Raw genomic sequence first — 21,010 nt, 5'->3', positions numbered from 1 at the left:
AAAATTCAAAAATCACCATTAAACATGCTGTATTCTTCACATCCTATAATATGTTCTCCTGGAGCATAATATAGTGAGATTGTGAATGTTTTTTCTCCATAAATATATAATATATATATATATATATAAATAGAATACACTCTGTCAGCTCTTTGACAGCTTTATTAAGGATTAATGAAACATTTATTAATGACTGATGAGGTATTTTAGAATGTAAAACAGAACTGTGGTTCAGAAGTTTGGTGTAGAAACTAATTTTTAGTCAGAATATGAGAATATGAACAGTATGTGAGGATTGAATCTGACAGCGACCCTGAAAGAGATCACACTGGTGTACATTTAGATTTACAGTGATTTTCTGATGCAATGTAAATATAATTTCATATTTCTTTCAACATGGCATATTTCAGAAAACTGATTAATGCTCATTTCTTTGTGGGCATGACTTCAAAACTACAGACTTAAAAGTGCAGATCATCCTACAGCTGAAGCTATGTCATTCCAGCTATCTGCACCACATGCAGACCAAGGCTACTTTCTGATTAAGGGTTTGATTATTTGACAGGGTTCATTTGTATCAGTCGATATGTAGGATGGATCTGTATTTTAATGAGGCTGTGAGGGAACTTGAATGATCTTGCAGTCAGGGAAATCGACCCCTGGATTTAGATAAATCTTTATTCTGCCATAATACACCGACGTGAGATTTTCTGATTATCTATCCCAGTTAATCACATTCAAAAAATCTAATGTAGTACAGTTTTCATCCTTGTGGTCTCCCACGCATGAAATCCATCTAACTGTCTTCTTTCTCTCTCCATCCACCCCCAACTCCATCTCTCTCCTGCAGGAGGATATCAAACTCCTGGCTGAGCACCGGCTGGTTCACTATGACCATTGCCCTCGAGCTGTGTGATAGGATCAATGTCTACGGCATGGTTGCCCCTGACTTCTGCAGGTGAGACAGTGGAGCTGAATGTCAAACATCATCATCAGCTCACTGACAAGTACTATCGCTAAGAGTTTTAAAGCTGAGCTGTATATGCAGTTGCTTCAAGTGTATATAAATTCATAGCAGCGCACCACAGCTGCCTGATAAGAAGATTAAAACTGTAAATATATTCAGGCCGCTTATAAATAAAAATGTCAGTATGGCTGGAGATGTTTTTAGAAGGCTGAAATTGCCTGAATATTAGCAAAACAAATGTCAGTAAACAGGCCAGTATTCGAGATGTTGAACTGATTTTAATTTTGTGGGATCCAAGAGAGAGAGAGGAAAAACAGAGGTCTCACTCTGCTCATTTTTCTGACCACCACAAACATTATTGCACAGCGAGCTTGAGTCTGTTAACAGTCCAAAAAGTTCAGAAATATGTCTTGGAATTGCAGATATACATGTGTAAGTTTTTTACTGATCACATTTACACATGGAAGGTGAGAAAACAACTTCAAGCGTGAGGTCTGAATCTGTGGGAAAAGCTTCCTCTATAGTGCATATAGTTAACACAGTGGACCTGGAGGCTGGAGCCAGGTCGTCAGGGAGATTCAGGTCACGTGGATTGATCCGACTCCCTGCTACACTATATAAGCTTGAGACAATCGGAAAGTCTTCCTTTATTTCCCACTGGATACATCCACTCTTTTCAGTTTGGTTATATTTGTTTTATTTGTCACACTGTAAAGCATCCAAACGGCACATTTTTCACTCATTCTTCTCAGACATCACAAACTTAATCACGAAAACATCCGTTGTGTCCACTTAACATCAAGTAAAGCAGCTTGTGTTTCTTTCTTGGCTGCATTTGAGATAAGACAGATCTTGTTGACCCTTAAAGATGTATTCTGGATTATTCAGTATTTGAAATGCAGACTTGCAGATGATCTTTTTGGTCATCACTACATTCTGATAAACATATTTTTCTGCTTCTGTTGTGAGATGACTATATGCAAGTATGCAATTTGAGTTTCAGTCAACAGCTGCAGAGTAGAATAAAATGTTACAAATCGGGCATGAAATAAGCTTAAAACATACATTGCATAGCATACATTGTCTTTTATTTCAGGCACATATAAGGCTCTGAGAACATTTCATCAGTTTCATAAGACATAATCTTATGTCAAAGGATGAACAGTTTTGTTGAAAGACTGCTGTTTTTCTTTGAGCTCTTCTCACCTGTTTCATGAGGGTGCGGCTCAGTTGGGGAGAAGGTGAGGTGAGGTGAATATTTGAAATAAAATGACATGACAGATGCTGACAGGTGTTTTTTTTATGTTTTCTGCTGATCAGATCTGATCAAACCACATCCACACAGTCACAATGAACAGATAAGCTGAGTTTCTGAATGTTAAATTCTCAATAAAAATGTTAATTGTTTCTTATTTCATGAACATTAAATGTTATAATACTTGAGGTCTGAAACCACATTTTCGGGGGCTTTAAAAGCTGCATGTTGTGGTTTGATTTTCCCTCCACAGGTGGTTCAATTAACACTTAGTTACTTTACATAAGTAGTATTAGTAGCAACTAGTAAATGCACTAAAAACATGATTCTGTTTTCTCCTAAAAAATCTCCAAAACTTTTCATGAACTAAGACAAACAGACCTGTTTTAAACTTTGTGACATTGCATTTCACTTTTCTTAAAAACACTTTATTAGACAAACAAGTAGAGTCTTTCAAACTCAGAAATAAGCACTTAATCCTTCTGTTTATCTAAAAGAAAACATTTTAGGGTCCTTGATTTTCACTGTGCAGTGATTTAAAGTTACTCTTCATGTCCTCTTTATTAGTGGTGATGAGACTTTGACTTTTGACATTGAAACCAACTTAAAAAAAAACATAATAATTATCACATCAATTGCAAATGAATCTGCAAGTGCTTTGCCAATCTTACACAATGAAACACATGAATCACTACAGCTGCAACATTAGCACTGAAATGTAACCACAACAAATACCAAATTGAATCCAGGTCAGAGCGAAAATGGGACTGACTGCTGGCTGCCATCGCAACACAGTGTTTGGCAAAAAGTAAAGACTTGGATTTTTTTTTGGTGTGTGTGTGTGTGTGTGTGTGTGTGTGTGTGTGTGTTCAGCTTCCATAGATCTCAGAATAAAGAAGTGTAGAGAATTATTTCCCTCTATATTCACTGTACAATACACACATTTTCCAGGTCACTAAGATTTAGTCTCTTTTAATCAGAAACACACTGAATGTGGCAGAAAAAAGACCATAATAGTGATGCTGGTTCTATGTAGGAGAAGTTTAAAGAACTACGGGATACATGACTATTGTCTTGCTCCAAGCAAATAACTCATCCAGCCTCATTAACACAGTTTAATGGTTTAAATTACAGCTCACGTCTCTTCCACCTCAGCCAACCCTTTAATTGGGGGATTTTATTGGACAAGGAACAAATCTTATTAGATTTCTCAATAAAAAGAACAAACTGTAAAATGTTCAGTATATCTTGGTCCCCAGCTCTGTTTGATTAGAGAACTGTCATTTATTTTGGGTTTAGGCACAAATTCAAACATGATGATAAAAACGAAGAAATACATTTCTTTGAGCAATCATTAGCTGATACTTAATAATCTTTATAGTTCTCATGACAAAGCAAAGTGCAGATTTTAATGGACGTGATCCAAGTAAGAATTCAAAAACATGTCTCTCTAACATCATGACAAATACACCCTGTTGACATGAAGAGTTTATTTATAAAGTCAGAGCATTAATAAATAACCAGTAAATATAAATGATGCATCAACTATAATAAAATCACAAAAATCCCAATAACATTCCAGTGTTTTGATACTTATTCCCCCTTTTCTCTTGTTGCTGCATAGAAATTGTTTTCAATGTTAAGCTACTGATATATGTTGATGTCACTACTTTAAAGTGCTCGCCTCTCTACTATTTTCTAAGACCCTCATGAAGGAAACGATGTCCTTCCAGTCTCAGTGTTTGACCAGCGTGTGAAGTCTCAATGACAGTAGTTATAAAACTGTTCAAACACATTGGTGAGATGCATCTTTTCTTCCCTTTTAGAAGCTTATTTTCTATGGCATTTTCCTTTATTTCACATTTAATTTGTGCAGACAGAGCAGGGGATGACATGAAACAAAGGTCCCTGGTCCGATTTGAACAGAGACATCATGGGTTTTGATTCATTTGATCTGATTTGATTTGATTTGATTGTTTATTTAAGTGTCCTGCACCCTTCTGGTGCCCGGTCCATATGAGCTTACAAGACACTAAACAATAATAACCAGGAAAGCCACATGACAAATCATGATGTACACTTCCACAGATTCAAGAGAACATTTCAGTTTACATGGCAGAAATGTCCTGTTATGATGGATACAGTGTTCTCTGTCTTAGCCGCCAAGCATCTACTATAAATCTGGCCAAAACAAAAAGCTCCATATTAAAAAAAGCCAACTCAACACATCAGCTTCAGACAACCAAAATAAATCAAGATTTTTCAATTGGATCTTTTCAACAAATTATTCCTCAAGTAACTGTACAAAGGGCAACGAAATATAAAATGAAATTCATCCTCGACAACACCAAGATCACAAAAAACACATAAAAGCTGCTCTTCAAGAATACCTTTATATTTACCAGTAGTGAGTACCAGTTCTTAACTGAGCACACAGGGACCTTTGCCTACTCTGTAAATTTAATTTTAAATATGGTTCTGTATAGTCATCGTCTTTGATTTGAATGTAGCTTCTAAGTTTTGGTTTCTTACAAATGTCGTCCTTCCACTGTTCCTTATAGATCTCTAATAGTTTTTGTACTTATATTACACTGCAAGTCATTCCTGAAAATAAAATTCAAATCAGAAAGAGAAAATATAGCTGTAACCTCTCTCGACCAAGGATAATTGTGTGTTCGATCCCAGATCTTTTTGATCAGTCTTTTCCCCCGGCAGCTGAATAAGGCCATGGTTCCACAATCTCACTATTTCACCTCTCTGCTTTACAAGACATGACTCCCATCCCGTGTCCCCTTCAACAGCTCGCTTAGCAGTAAATTTATGCACTCCAAGAAAGCGCCTCATGGTTTGATTCTGGATGGCATTACTGGTGAGGGCATTCTTAAAACCCCACACTCCTGCAGCATAAAATGAAATTGGGTCCACCCTTGAATCATAAAGTTTAGTGAAGGTTGAAAAACTAAGGTCAGGACATAATTTCATTTTATTCATTACAGACCCTAGTGCTATTCCTGCTGATTCTGCCAGTACTTTAATTCCATCTGTAAAGTACATATTTTCATTAAAAACCAAACCGAGATATGTATAAGAACTAGTGTACTTTAGAGGCACTGATCCGGATTTAAATATATGGTTGCTCTGCCGCTCGTGTTCCTTTCTAAAATGTATAATCAGTGTTGTGTCACTATTAATGGTCAGTCTCCATTTACTACACCATAAACGCAAAATATTTAACATTTTTTGTAAATTAATCTCTGTCTCTGCAACCAACACAGTTTCACCAGAATATAATGAAACACTTGTAGGAGAAAGTACATCTCCCCGCTTCACTCTGTCATGGAAATTGTCTGAAAGAGAGAGGAGCCTCCTAAGGCACATTCCTTCTCTCGAGAACATGCACACATTAACAAAAGGAGAGAAGTAATGATCATCCTTGCACAACTCTGCACATTAAAATGATAAAACAATCCTTTGCTCTTTGATTACCTTTACAATTCCAAATAGAGTAGGAAACCAGCCGGTCCTAGAATTATTTAACTGCAGACACGAAACTGGGGATTTGTACAAGGCTTTGATGGCGTTATAGAATTTACCATCGATACCAGAACATATTCATTTATATTCTCAAAGGTTTCTATTGATCCAATCAAAGGCTTTCTTGAAATCAACAAAACATATTTTTCCCCCTCTTATAATCTTGTTCTGACCACTGAGGATATAACATACATATGGTCTGTACATGCCCTGCTTTTACTAAAAACATTCTGCTCATCCACCAATAATCCATGAGTCTCTAATCAATTATTAAGTCTACTACTATATTTTTTATATAATTATATAATACTATTATATAATTGAGTATAATTTATATACTGTACTGATCAAACTGTTACCTCTGTAGTTTAATAGAGCTCTGGGGTCAACTTTTGCAGATTTAGTGATAGGTTTGATTATAGACTTATTCCACACAAATGGAATAATACTATTAAGAAAGCATGTTTGATACAGACGATGTGAAATATTCACCAAATTTGGAGTTTTTAGGACCTTGGAGCTCCTCTGCACCCACAGCTTTATTTGCATTAGCTTAATCTACCACTTTCTGCACCTCTTCTAGTGTGATCTCATTATTCAGCATACGATTTTGGCAAAGTGTTTTCAAGCTCGCATTTTACTTTACATATTTCCTTTAAGAATTGACCATTAAATAACGAGGAACTAAATAACTATAAATCTGTTTCCCACTTTTTCAATATCTGGTCAGTCTTGAGAGAAGATTTGCCATTTTCCATTAAAATCTCCATTAGAATGAACTTGCTCTTTTGTGGCCCCAGTTTATTTATTTCAACCCAATCAATTGCTTCAGATTATTGAGCTGTAAATGTTCTAACTGGAGAGTTTGTCCCCTTTTAAAACATCTCTTGAAAAAACCTCAGCCTTCTATCAGAGTTAGACTTTTAGAGTCCTTCTTTTACTCTGATCCTTACAGTTCAGAGATGATTTCTCTGCTAAACACAAGTCAACCTATAACTTATTTAATTCATCATTCCAATATAGTTGCTTTATTCTATAGTGCTCTTTTACCACAACCCTTTTTACTACACAGTATTTATCCATTTCCTTATACACAAGGTCACAAAATTGATCATAATGATCAACCTTCTCCTCTGTTTTCTGGCCGTTTTCCAGTTGATGTATGACCTCCAGAAACGCTTCATGGCATCTTTCAGAAGAAAGAAAATTAACAGGAACATTTTTATTTTGTCTTTTCACTTGTTGCTGAGAGCCTACAATATTACAGCTAGTAAAGAATTCTCCTGTTTGGAATCATAGATACAGCGCTGAATGGTCAAGAAGTCTACAACCATCATCAATCAAGTTCATAACTTCAGATCAAACCTTTTCTACAAGATTAGACGGTGTAAAGACGTGTTTTTAGGTCTACAACAGCTTTGCTCCTTGTAGAAATGGAAGTAAAATTATCAATTTATATACCAAGAACTGGCTGTAGGCTTGTGATAAATGGAAATATATGTGAAAACATGCACGGATAAATAATGAAGGATGGCCATGATGAGATGCATCATTACTATTTCACTGGGATCAGAGGTATAACTTATGGCAGATCAGTGTAGAGAGTGTGAACAGTTTATCTTCTGCTCTTCAGAAAAGATTAATTAAATTCAAGGACTTAAATTCTTAAATAATGAATATAAATACAGGAACAAAAGTTCTAGTTTTATCACTAAGGAATGTATTCAAATAAAAAATCTAGTACAGATGGCAGAATCATTAGCATCACCTTTTACCATGTAAGACATACACTACAAGGCTACAAAGCATACAAATGGATGTCTTTTACTCACTGGTGTTTCTTTAAGTCTCCTGCTCATGGTTTACTTCCGTCAGCCGCTTTGTAAAACTTTGTTTCTTTATTTGTTTTTTTAATTTAGTGTTCAGCTGCAGGTGGCATTTAAAGGTTGTTAAAAACAAGTTATATTTAGCTGCGTAAGAAACAAATGAACGCAGATCAAACTGTAGTTTCCCTCCCTCTCCATGAAATGAAAAACAGTCTGTGGTGTCACATGAAACTCAAGTGACTCATTAAAGCGTTTTTTAAATGTCATCTGTCTCTCCTCTCTCTCCACCACTGCAGGGAGCCTCAGCACCACTCCGTGCCCTACCACTATTACGAGCCACGCGGCCCAGACGAGTGTGCCATGTACATATCCCATGAGCGCGGGCGGCGGGGCAGCCACCACCGTTTCATTACGGAGAAGCGTGTCTTCGCTAACTGGGCACGGACGTTTGACATCCACTTCTACCAGCCGGACTGGAGCCCCCCGCCGCTTCCAGCCAACCACACATTGGAGGGAACAGTCACTGCGGCACCCCTGGTACACCATAAGACGTGACTGGTGTTGTGGTGAAGAAAACGCTTGAGAGATTCATCTCAGATGGACTGAGGACTAGGAAAGGAAGGACAATATGGGTCTGTTTGCACTGAGGGTTACTGGACCCATAACCGAAAGGAGAAAACATGAAGTAGATGAGCAAAATAGTGAACACAGAAGAAGATTGAGTCTTGTCGATCCTGCTGGACATTGGTTACAAACATTTCTCCAGCTCAACCACTGCAGCTCTAACAGTGTGTTTTGTTTACGGAGTTCAAAGTTGTACATCCCCTTTTTGAAAAACCTGTGTGAAATGAGGTTGTACAAGGACGCAACATCATTACACTCTCCACTCTCGATGCATGCATGCAGTGTCTTACTGTCAATCCTCCCAGTATTTGTGCATTATGTGTGTGTGAGTGTGTTTGTATACATATAGTGTGTTTACCAGAGGGATCACAGAGGACACAGACTTGAGTTTGAGCTCCCCACAAAGCCTCTGTTGGATGAAGGATCTATGCAGGATTCACTGTTTACAGTTCATTGAAAAAAAAAACATCATTACAATGCCCATAATCAAATAATATAGTGCTGGATAAAGCATAGGCTGAATACTAATAATGTAGCTTCAGTTAAATTTGGCTATTTGAGAAAGTATGAATATCATAGCTAAAATGTTACATTCATCAGTGGTTTTCAAAGATTGAAGAGGTCAAGTTCAATGAGATTCTTCAGGCCCCGCTGTCGTGCAACAAAGGCTCAAACTCCATCAAAGCATATTTATAAATCACTTCTCCAACTTTCATTTATACCTCCTTTCTATTGTGTGCATTGTAAGCTCACCAATGTCACCCAAGTCAACCTTTGCGGTGCAGCACTTCCTGGCTGAATGACAAGTGTGGCACATTCACGGGGAGGTTTTATCTCATGTGCGCACCTCCTCAGCCCCGTACGTATGTATCATAAGGCTCTGTCAGCTCCTGTCATCAGTTAATAGTGCGATTTATATAGCTACACGCTGTATTTTCATGTAAATGCACAGCCATGTCACACCAGACAAGTGGGAGATTAAGATCGAGAGCAGGGATGCAGCAGCGGCATCCATCCTACTATATTCATCTGCTGCCGCCTCTGTGAGCCTGAATCGCCTCGCAGGAGAATAACAGTTTGGAAGAACACTAGGTTTTCTTTTTTTGTTAACCTGATGAGTATGTGATCTGTCACTCTCTCCTCTCTCAGTTGTGTCTTATGTGTGCACTCCTCTCATTTGATGGAGTATATGCTTCATGTAGACTGACCCTTTCTCTCCCTGAGATCCTTTATTTTCCTCCTCCTTTCTCTCCTTGTCCATGAATAAGAATCAGGTGTCAGTCAGGAGAAAGTGATGAGACGTATGGTTATCTTAATGATACAACCTGGTGCTAAGTTCCTATTGATTTTGCCCTCATCTCTGTAATGTGAGTAATGAGAGGAGATGCTTTGGGTCAGATACATAGGTACTCACGCCACAACAACTCACATCATGTTTCCTCGGTGGAGATGAGGACACGATTGCCTCTCATACATCACCAACAGCTGCAGCTGCGCAGGAGCGGTGTTACTGTATGTTGCCTGGCTGTGCATCCACGGGGACTTTGTACAACAGGAAAGACCAAGATATGTGTTTGTTTTTCAGAGACTGATCTGCGAACAGCTGTGTGCCATGGTACTGTATGTATTAGCAAAGTGATAAGCACTTGAATATTTTAGGTTACTGCCTAATTAAGTCTGTACGAGTCATAGTATGTTTTTTAAGGCTATACTTCTGATAATTTTCATTATCAGTTAATTGTTAGGACTATAAGATGTCAAGAAATTGTGAAAAACATTGATCACAAGTTTCCAGAGACCGAGGTGACATTTTCAGATTGTTTTTGTCTGAAAATCAGTCAAAAACTCAAATATATTCACTTTACAATGATATAGAAGCATTAAATCTTAACATTTGATGAGCTGAAACCTGTGAAAGTCTTCGTATTTTTGATTGATCAATTATCAAAATTGTTGCAGATTGATTTTCTGTTGCTTGACTAATAGATTACTCATCTTAGCACTAATGTCAGTCTGTTTTCTGTCCTTTTTCGTTTTGCACATGATGGAAATGTCATTCCACTTATAAATAAAAATACTTTTTATTAGTAGTCTTGTATTCAGCAGTTTCTAAATCAAACCGTAACAGAATGGTAAAAATTTAAGCAACTAAAATTGAAGCATTATTTCAGTATTTGTATCTCAAAGCAACCAGAAATGAAGATGAAACACTGAGGTTTTGTGGAGGATGTGAGACCAGTGCGTGCAAGTAGCTCTATCTACACGACACACCCATTTGGTTAGGTTTAGGCATGAGCAGCGAGATGGTTAGGGGTCAGGGGTTAGGTGGATGTGTCGCGTAGTATGCAGTTACGGTGGCAACATCAGGGGTGTGTGTCGTGTAGTAAAGTGGGCATGTCATGTAATAAAGTGGGTGTGCGTGTGTAAGACTGCAAGACTGCAGATAGACCCTTCTCGGCCAGTGACTCACCTTCACCCTCCAATGACGGCAGTTGCCATTCCACTTTTCAATCTCTCTCTTCCTGTCGAGCTGTGACATCAGGGTGTGTCATACTGAAATAATAATGAAAGACAGGCAGAGCTACAAGGTCTTCTCATTATTCCCCAGAGCTACAAACAAGTCCCTGACCGTCTTCATAACTGAGTGTTGGAGCATGTTTTTTTTTTGTATTTGCTGCTATATCAACTGAAGGTAAAGCACATAGATCAAGGAAACATGAAAACTAAATATCCTGCAGAGATTTGCTCAGATTATAAACACTTCAATATTAGACAGTTGAGCCTTTACTATGTCAAAAAAATGCACTTAATATGCATTTAAAATGATTGATGGCTCATTGTAAAAAAAAAACTATGAACAGGCCTGATAAATAACTGAATTTTCTTCTCTTTAACATTATATTTTTATCATATTTTTCAAATGGTGTTATGTTGCTGTTAGTTACTGTATTTTCATTTTCAATTAATCAGTTAAGTCTATAAATTGATTCCGCATCTCCTGATCATCTATGGACTGAGTTTGTTCAGTTGTCACGGAGACAGGTCAGTTCTCATCACAATATTAAAGTATGGAACTCTGGTTATGTGATGACAGGTGCAAGAAGACCAAGAAAGCTCTGGAAAAAAAAACTAGTAAGTGGGTCTTGAGTCAGTTTTTTTGGGTGGTAAAAGTAGGAAGTGTATAACATTGTACAGGCTTATAATATTGTCATGCAATTCAATTTAATAAACGTACATTTACATTTTTAGATCTTGAATGACAACAGAAACTCATCGTAAGGTAAATTTTAGTCACTGTTATGGAGCTTTCAATTGTCTTCCTGAACTGATGGGGTTTGCCCAGTTGTTATGAAATTATAGATGTTCAAAATTTACATTTTTCTGACCACTTGAAGGATTTCTCTTCTATTTTGGCTTAAAAATTTAGATTAAGAGTTTACTGTTGATCTTGGAAACAGTCTAGTCCTGCTTCTGTTACTGTTTCCAATGGCAAGAATGAACTTTCAACCTCAAATCTATTTAAATATTTATCATGGGAACTAACGTACCAAAAAATATTTCCAATGCTTATAATACCAATTGTGTTTGTGTCAAGTGGTGCTTCGTTTAAATTCTCTTTGCTTTCTTAGTTTATACTTTGTGTTAAATCTACTTTGCATAAATGAATGAATTTCAAACAATGCAATCTGGACAGAAGAGAGGAAGTTGTTCATATTTATTCCTGGGCGTTTAGTCTGTCACCAGAATGTGAGATTTGCTCCTCTTTATTTTTGTTCTCTTACTCCAAGTTTTAGAAATTTAAATTTAATAATACAGTAAGCAAGCACCACTGAGCAAGATTTATGCCACAGCTATTGTCGCAGACGAGAATGAAAATCTTTGGCTGCTAAAATTACTATGAAAATTCCTGTGAATGATTGACATTACAAAAGCTCATAGACAAGCAAGCAGTTGGAAATCCTGAGTTTCCATGGAAATTGAAAAACCTGTCAGGCTGTCAGTCTCTAAACTGTATGTGTGTGCTCGTGTTTGTGCGTGAATCATTAAATTTAGCAGGCTGCCACATCGGGCTAATGTCAACATATTGCACTTCTTAAGATATAGAGCATATGTGTGTGCTTTTCGCTGGTGAATACCGACGCAGCTTGTCATTTGAACAACCTATGTGACATATTTAGAGCATCCTGCCTGAGATCTCTGTGCCTCTTTGGAGATGGCTTCTCTAATATTGTCCTGTCACTGTTTTTTCTCGCCATCAAGTCAGGTGTGAAGGAAGACAGACACTGATCTTTATTAGCATAGGGAAACCATAGTGACAGAGGAGACAGGGGAGTACATCACCATGCTGAGAGGCACGAGTACATTCAATTCCATCTGCCGGTGCTGAAGTAGGAACGAGAGGCACAGAGGAGATGGAGTCAATTTTGAAGTGGGTTTAAGAACAAACAAATCCATCTGAGATAAGGCAGCTTTAATTTTTACTGTATCTACTACCAGCCTGGTATACAGTGATTGCATATGGAGGCTCGGATCCAATGGTTGCTCTGTCTTTTGTCTTTTGAAATACAAGACTGGAACAGAAATGAAACTGCATTTAAAAACCTCCCTGGACTGTTTGAAATGTTTCCAGTAAGAAAACAACAGAGCAGGTGTGTAAGTCAACTCAAGCGGCACAGATTTCAAGGATGTCTTTGTGGTATAAAATAAGCTTAGACTATCAGCTCTGCCAGGCATACAGTGCATTCAGAAAGTATTCAGAACCATTCACTCTTTCCACATGTTGTTATGTTGCAGCCTTATGCTAAAATCATTTAAATTCATTTTTTTCCTCATCAATCTACACTCCCGTTACCCATAATGACAAACGAAAACAGGATTTTAGACATTTATGCAAATTTATTAAAAAGGAAAAACAAAAATATCACATTGACATAAGTATTCAGACCCTTTACTCAGTGCTTAGTTGAAGCACCTTTGGCAGCGATTACAGCCTTGAGTCTTCTTGGGTATGACGAGACAAGCTGTGCACACCTGGATTTGGGGATTTTCTGCCATTCTTCTCTGCAGATCCTCTCAAGCTCTGTCAGGATGGATGGGGACCGTCTGTGGACAGCCATTTTCAGGTCTCTCCAGAGATGTTCAATTTGGGTTCAAGTCAGGGCTGAAGTACATTCACAGAGTTGTCCCTAAGCCACTCCTGCGTTGTCTTGGCTGCGTGCTTCGGGTCATTGCCCTGTTGGAAGGTAAACCTTCGGCCCAGTCTAAGGTCCTGAGTGCTCTGAACCAGGTTTTCATTAAGGATATCTCTGTACTTTGCTCCGTTCACCTTTCCCTCAACCTGACCAGTCCCTGCTGCTGAAAAACAACTCCACAGCATGATGCTGTCACCACACTGTTTCACTGTTTGGATGGTATTGTGCAGGTGATGAGCAGTGTCTGGCTTCCTCCAGACATAATGTTTGGAACTGAGGTCAAACAGTTCAATCTGGGTTTCATCAGACCAGAGAATCGTGTTTCTCACAGTCTGAGAGTCCTTTAGGCACTTTTTTTTTTTTTTTTTTTTTTACAAACGCCACGCAGGCTTTCCTGTGTCTTTCACTGAGGAGAGGTGTCTGTCTGGCCACTCTGCCATAAACCTCAGATCGGTGGAGTAATGCAGTGATGGTTGTCCTTCTGGAAGTTTCTCCCATCTCCACGCAGGATCTCTGGAGCTCAGCCAGAGTGACCATCTGGTTCTTGGTCACCTCTCTTACCAAGGTCCTTCTCCCCTGCTCAGTTTGGCCAGCTCTAGGAAGAGTCCTGGTTGTTCCAAACTTCTTCCTTTTTAAGAATAATGGAGGCCACTCAGCTCTTAGGACTCTTCAATGCAGCAGACGTTTTTTGTAGCCTTCCCTTGATCTGTGCCTTGACACAATCCTGTCTCTGAGCTCTGCAGGCGGTTCCTTCAACCTCATGGCTTGGTTTTCAATCAATTGAATTTACCACAAGTGGACTCCAATCATTGTGTAGAAGCATCTCAAAGATGATCAAGAGAAATAGGAGGCACCTCAGCTAAATTTCAAGTGTCACGGCACAGGCTCTGAACACTTATATCAGTGTCATATTTCAGCTTTTCCTTTTTAATAAATTTGCAAAATTTTGCTCTGTCATTATGGGGTATTGAGTGCAGACTGATGAGGGGAAAAAATAATTTAAATGATTTTAGCATAAGGCTGCAGCATAAAATATGAAAAGAGTGAAGGGGTCTTTATAATTTCTGAATGCGCTGTACCTTCAAGGGTTTATAACAGTAAAAGCAGATCTGGTGTCTTTAAATAGTATTACAGAGTAATTAAGGAAGCTCAACATCTTCTTAAAAAGGAAAAAAACAGGCAATTAAAGACATAAATTTATTCCTTTGATTCAGTATTTCATCTTTAATCAGGGCATCAAAATCTCACCAATTGAGGAAATAAAGTGTGTTAGCTTTCAATGAAAGGGAAGCAAGAGGAATACCATTACAGGAAATAAGAAACAGGGAGGAAAAAGGAAGAAGAAATAAGTGTTGCATAAATAATGTATAAGAAAAGGTACACAGTGGCTGACGCAGCAGCTGCCTTCCAATACATATGGTTTCATTTCCAACTCCATCTATTTTCCACTTCAGCCGCCAGCGAGAGTGGCACTGGGCACCCAATGGGCGGGTCCTCACGCCAAGGAGCAAAGATAAACTACCGCCAGTTCAATCCATATGCTTTGAGCATCAGTCACTCCCCCAACAATGAGCCTAATGCAGAGTGGTTACACATGGAGAGAAAGGGAGAGAAGTAAGGAGGAAAACACGTCCTAGCAATGAGGAGATTCATTTGGGACGGCCGGCGGCTTACTAGGTTATCACTCACTTATCGCTGCTGTGGCGCGAGACGCGGAATGGCTGGGGAAATAGCTGTCCATCACCCAGAATACAATCAGTGGAGTACACGGCTGGAGAGCTAGGAGGGCAATTTGGTGAATGGAAAAGTGGATGGGTCCATCATGCAAGATGGTATTATGTAGGGTTGTTATCTTTCACAAGCATGATATGACGGTCAAGGAGTGTAATGTATATTGACAAGAGAGACATTAAATAGTAATCTGTCCACAGCCTGCTCACAGCCAATCAGCCCGCTCTCGTTGCACATTTCTCTTTCTGACCAAGCAGACGTTCTGAGTAGCACTTAAACAAAAAAAAAAAAAAAAGGCTGCTGCTGAAATATGCAGCTCTCTAAAACAAATTAAATTCTTATCTAAGGACTCAATTCAGTGCATTTTTAACCAAATCAGCGCAATTATGGAATGGCTGAACAAAACAGTAGTTTTGACACACAAAAACAATAAATACATTGAACTCCTTGTCAAAGTGAACACATAAAACACTTAAAATAACCGTACCACTAAAGGTATTCCCACGCTGATGCCCATACCTGATGCATGACTTCAAGTATTTGCCACTTATCTTAAAACTTAATTTTGTTTTTAACATTTCATCAGTAGGGAGCAATTGTCCAAAAATAAAAAAAAAGGGCACCAATAGCATCACACCATATCTGGCCAAGCACTTGTGGTGACATACATCTTCTTTCCATGGAAGAAAAAACAAGCCCGGCACAAACTGCACCTTCCCTCTAATATCCCTTCAGTGCAGGCTCCTGGTCTCCCTCGGCTCCACATCCTCTGATATCCAGCGACATAAACACCGAGGCCTCAGAAGATGTGTTTGAGGTGCTTGATGCCATAGGTCTTGAAAAACACCAGCAGGATTAGAGTCCACAGGCCCAGGATGAAGCCGTCAGGAGGATGCCAGTCTCTCTGTTTGGGTTTCTGAGGGGAGGTGGGGGGCAAGGGGGGTGAGACGAGGTAAGGTAAGATGGGGACGGGGGAAGAAAGTGGAGCGGGGCAGGGAAGGAGCGGGGCAGGGAAGGAGGGGGGGAGAGATTGCAGGTTAGTCATAGTGTGTATATCTCTCCTGTTGAGGCCACCGCTGATTGTTCTGTCATTCACACAGGCAGACAGGCACAGAAGCACACATACACTCACTTTATCTCTACACGCACTTTATGTACACTATCTGCCGTCTCAAACACACAAACACAAAGGTTCACACAAATAGCGGGTGGTAAAGCTCATCAGTACCCCTCCCCTGTCTTGTGTTTGTCCCATTCACTGCCACATCATCACTTTGTGTATGATTATACTTTTAAATCTCGCCCGTATTAAACATGCATCTCACAAGGAGCACATTTATATGCTAATGCGGCGGCAATATTCTGTGGAGAGATGAGATTTAACCTCTAAAAAATCTTCCTAACTCCTCCACTGGCGACAAAGCTATAGATAGGCTGTGAGGACGCACTTAAAAGATTTCTGTTATCCCTAGCTATACAAGCTGCCATTATCCAGTCAGGAAATCACCAGTCAGAAAAGGTATAGCCCCAAAGCCAAAACCCCAAGACTTGGCGAGGAGGATGAACACACAGCAAGCACAGAGAGTCTGCCTGTGTCGCAAACCATATACGCCGACATGCAAAGAAGATGCTATACAAGTACTCAAGTACACGTGTCTCTGTCTCTCTGGCTTGTCTGAGCGCCACTACAGTATCCAGTGTTTATTTACTCCTTTTTTTCCCTTAAGGCCGTCGCCAAGCGCTTGCTAATGGGGGAATGTTGGGTCTCTGTGAATTAAAGAGTATCGTCTTGACCTGCTCTATACGAAAAATGTCATGAGATAACTTTTGTTGTGATTTGGCGCTATATAAATAACTTGACCTGACTCCTTCTGAGGTACATCCATATCAGAAACACACACACTGCAGCGGGAATGGGAGCCAGGCTGACAGCAGACTGACAGGCCCTGAAAGATTAGATGCTGGAGTGAAAACCCAGTCCAGGGTCATTATTACCTACAAAGTCACAGTCGAATAAAACATTCATACAAAGTTATCTGCAACAGGACATGTGGATCAAATGATATGTGTTAATCAATAACTGTGATACTGAAATCATGTAGAATTATCACCAAACTCTTCACCCACTTTTTGCTCATTGCTTTGCTTTACACATTAATTGTATGACTGACTGTGAGTAGCTTTCATCAAACCATTTTTTCCTACTGTATGCCACCAGTATAGCAAGTTAGCGACTGGCTTCTGAACATAGTGGAGCACAGTGCGGCTATTTTTCTGATTAACAGTGTGTGGATTATTTTTCTAAAAGAAGACAACAGTGGACATCATTTTTATTTCCATCACAGAGTTGTCTGATTTTACTCTGAGCTGCAGTGATGGAATAAGAGAACAGAAGTATCAACGATGTCAGGATTGCCTGCGGGACTTAAAGAAACTTTCAGATAAAATGCCACTATAACAGCCATTATGCATTTATTGTAATACTATCCCTTTGTTTTTTAGGAGTTGTTTTAAAACCAGAGTAGACATGGTAAGCTTGGAACAGTAAAATGATTCTATCCATCAATAAAAACATATTTCAGTCTTCATTACTTGTCACTTTATTGTAAAAATAAGATAGTAAGTACTCAGATAGAAGTACTCAGGTCCGATCTGCCAGGATGCTGTGGGAATGATGACTCAGTTTTCCCAGTGAGCAGACTGGTTAGTAGTCGGGCTGGTAGCAGGTTTTCATCTGATCCTCTCGAGTTAACTTGCTCCAGAGCAGATTAGCTGTTCAGCATAGCTTACCGTGCCGATCTGCCCCCATAAAAAGTTTCTGATACCAGAAAACCTGAGTTAAGCTCAAAGATAGCTGACTAACCCCTACTTTCACCTCGTGCTACAAGCCACATGTGGTCAGAAACAGGACTCCAAATGAACGATGATGTTGTCAACAAGTAAATCAGAAATCCTCTACACAGCTGTGCTGGTCAAGTGCAGCCAATGGAAAAAAAAGTTGAGTTTTTATTGGTGTGCAGCAAACCTCCTCCCCATTTTTGAATTATAATGCTGCCACCTGTTTGCCGGATGTGTCAGAAGGCAAACTGTTTGCGAACACATTAGCCATTAAAATATATTTGGACATCAGGGCTGTATATCGGTCTGTTCATTTTGATGTTTACCCCCCAGAGGCCAAAAACTTCAGACACCATCATATAACCAGGGTATGAACTTTTGAATGTGTTAATTGTAATGCTGACAGAATCATATTTCTTCTCATCTTCATGGCTGTTGGCGTTTCAGTGTTGAAAACTGTCCATCTGCTCTGCAAAATATGAGTAAATTGATTTGTGCATCCAAGTGGTCAGCTAATATTTTGCTCAATGTCCCTTTGTATGAGAGGCTGAGGATGGTTGAAAAGGCATCTGTACAGTGGACTCTTCAGCTGTATTTGTGCCCATACAAACTGGCACATAGCAGTGTATCTGCTTAATGTCTGAAATCAACAACCACTAAGCACCAAACCCCGGTAAAATTTGTCTTAATTTAAATCTAAAATCTTCCACAACACTGGCTGAGATCATAACATTTGAACACCTCGGTTTTATTCAGTTTTACTATTTTGTTTCTGAAACTTTCTCTCCCTGCTGACGACTGTACAATCTCTGTCCATCAGCCAATCAACTCAAACAGGCTTTTCCATGGCTGACTGAAATGCTTCTACACAAAGCAGCGTTATCTGAGCTTGTGAAGACAGGGTGATGATGAACATAACCCACCATATAATACAGTGAGTCATAAAATAAAACACTGCACCTGATTCTATTCATGAAATAGCATTTAGAGTGGGTATTATTACATGTTTCTTAGAATAATGAATATTAATTGCTTTGACTGGTATAGATTATTTTAATTTCTTATTAGTTTAACAGCTCTTGGTAAGTGAGGCGAAAAGCTAATTTCAGGAACTGTGCGTGTCTGTGTACTCGTGCCTCTATGCGACTTATGTGTGCAGGCTACTGTCTTCTCAAGGCTGTCTTTTCAATCCAAACTCCAGGTTACGTGACAACGCTGCCAATTTCCAATGTATAAAGACTGAAGACAGCAGTAAAATTGGATTACGTCTAACTCCAAATTTATTTAACAGCTCAATCAAGTCAAATCAATAGAGCTCCACTGCCATCCAGAATGCTAAAGCAGAGACAGTGAGGCATTTGTAACCCACGTCGGCCCTGAGCTCCAGGCTAAGCATTGTGTTGGACAGCGCTGGAGGTTAAAGTTGGATTCACATTGCAGATATTAGTTAATATTTTCTGCTTAGATTATTTTTATTGACCTAAAATGTTTCGCAATAACTACAGATGGCAAATGGAATCAGAAGGGGAAAAAAAAGAGACTGTTGAATTCAAGCTTTCAGAGGAGCTTTAGCACTTTAATCCCAACCTCCAGTCGGTCACAGGCACCTCACCCACCTACAGTGTATCTACAAGTAAATACTGTCTGACAGAGCCCAGGCTGCAATGACTTCGCTGAACAATGAAAACAATGAAGCTCAAACTGTAAAGGAGTATTTTCAATGTCTAATTCAATGGTGCTTTCGTAAGAGAGCGAGAGGAACTACAGGAAACATCTCAGAAAACAGACTTATGACCTTGTTTGTCTGGTATCAGACATCGAGGTTGTAGTTTTGTTCAAAAATAGCCTTGTGCTGAAGGTCTCAATCACAGCTTCTTACTATGAATGAACGGGAGCCTGAATGGTCTCACTATTTTTTGCCTAAATAAGAATCTGAGGACAGTTTAGGACAGCTGTTTGCTCACGTTTTCACAGAACTGTTCATCAAATCTGATCAAACCACATCCACCCAGTCCTGATGAAGCAGATTAGCTGAGTTTGTTAGGTATTGTAGTAGTACTGTAGTGTTAGGTATTGATAGTTTAAGGATACATCATTATATTTTTTCCTCCTAACTAAACAATTTGATTGTTGTTGTTTGATTGATTTGTGCATAAGAGAAGGATCCACGAAGGCCAGTTTGAGAAATAGATTCATCAGTGTGAAGGCTTTTCAGGCTTTATATATCATAAGAAGGTTATCATGGTAACAACTGTCTTATCCTCTGTCTTCACAGTAAAATTATGTGTTTCTCATTACAAAATAATCTCCTGGAATGTGCACTTGCATGTATTTCGTTGGCCAAAGCAGTTTATTGGTGGATGACATTGCATCGCGTTGTGGAAAAGCTAAGCCAGGTTCAAACACTGGTCACGTTAAAATTAATGACGGGGCTGCATTTATATGATGAAAAGCTAATCTAATTTTTGCCTACATTAAACAAAATTGTCATAAATTCTAAGTAAATTCAGATACTTTCTGAGACTAGATAGGACTGACACAACGGACAGGCATATCTAACATTTTTGTGCAACAAACTCTTGATATCTGTTGAAGCAGACCTCTGTCCTGACATGACGGGCAAACTTATTTATCACCCAAATTACGGTCAAATTCACTGTAAAAAGCGCATTATGTAGTCATGGTAGCAGGTCGGCTTTGCAGCTTGATTTTTCACTGACACTGCGAGCAGAATCCTTTCACAATTTCGAGCGTGGTCTATTTTGACCGGCCTGTTCTAGTTCTGCTGAAACCTCTGCATCCCCCCCAAAATCCCAATTATATTTGCCAGCATGCTTGAGTTGTCATCTTGTATGTTTTCTGGTCAAATGGACACAGAGCTACGACAACAGTGATCTGTCCCACGGAGACGTTGACACAATCACACGAATACTGATCTGACAGCTCGGACGGCCATTGCAAGGCCACTGATTTCAAACTGCATAGATGCGGTCCAAATCATGAATTCGTTGTGGGGTTATTTTTCCTGCTCTCACCGCATCAC

General features: G+C 39.2%; 2 protein-coding genes across 3 annotated transcripts in view; one reads left to right on the top strand and one right to left on the bottom strand.

Moving 5' to 3' along the window:
- Positions 1–10,604, top strand: part of st6galnac5a (ST6 (alpha-N-acetyl-neuraminyl-2,3-beta-galactosyl-1,3)-N-acetylgalactosaminide alpha-2,6-sialyltransferase 5a) — a 54,758-nt gene extending 44,154 nt beyond the window's left edge. Inside the window, exons 4-5 of the mRNA XM_067606478.1 lie at positions 851–958; positions 7,879–10,604. Of these exons, the coding sequence (XP_067462579.1) occupies positions 851–958; positions 7,879–8,137 (367 nt within the window). The 3' untranslated portion in view covers positions 8,138–10,604. The remainder of the gene's footprint in view (positions 1–850; positions 959–7,878) is intronic.
- Positions 10,605–10,729: 125 nt separating this feature from the next.
- pigk (phosphatidylinositol glycan anchor biosynthesis, class K) overlaps positions 10,730–21,010 on the bottom strand; it is a 33,660-nt gene continuing 23,379 nt past the window's right edge. Inside the window, exon 11 of one of the 2 annotated variants that reach the window (XM_067606475.1) lies at positions 10,730–10,759. In XM_067606475.1, the coding sequence (XP_067462576.1) occupies positions 10,745–10,759 (15 nt within the window). In that variant the 3' untranslated portion in view covers positions 10,730–10,744. Of the gene's footprint in view, positions 10,760–14,581; positions 16,046–21,010 lie in introns of those variants that run through there. The other variant, XM_067606473.1, reaches the window with a different exon arrangement.

Source organism: Thunnus thynnus, chromosome 12, assembly GCF_963924715.1.
Source record: "Thunnus thynnus chromosome 12, fThuThy2.1, whole genome shotgun sequence".
Taxonomy (NCBI): Eukaryota; Metazoa; Chordata; class Actinopteri; order Scombriformes; family Scombridae; genus Thunnus; species Thunnus thynnus.
This window is presented reverse-complemented; position numbering and strand designations above follow the sequence as displayed.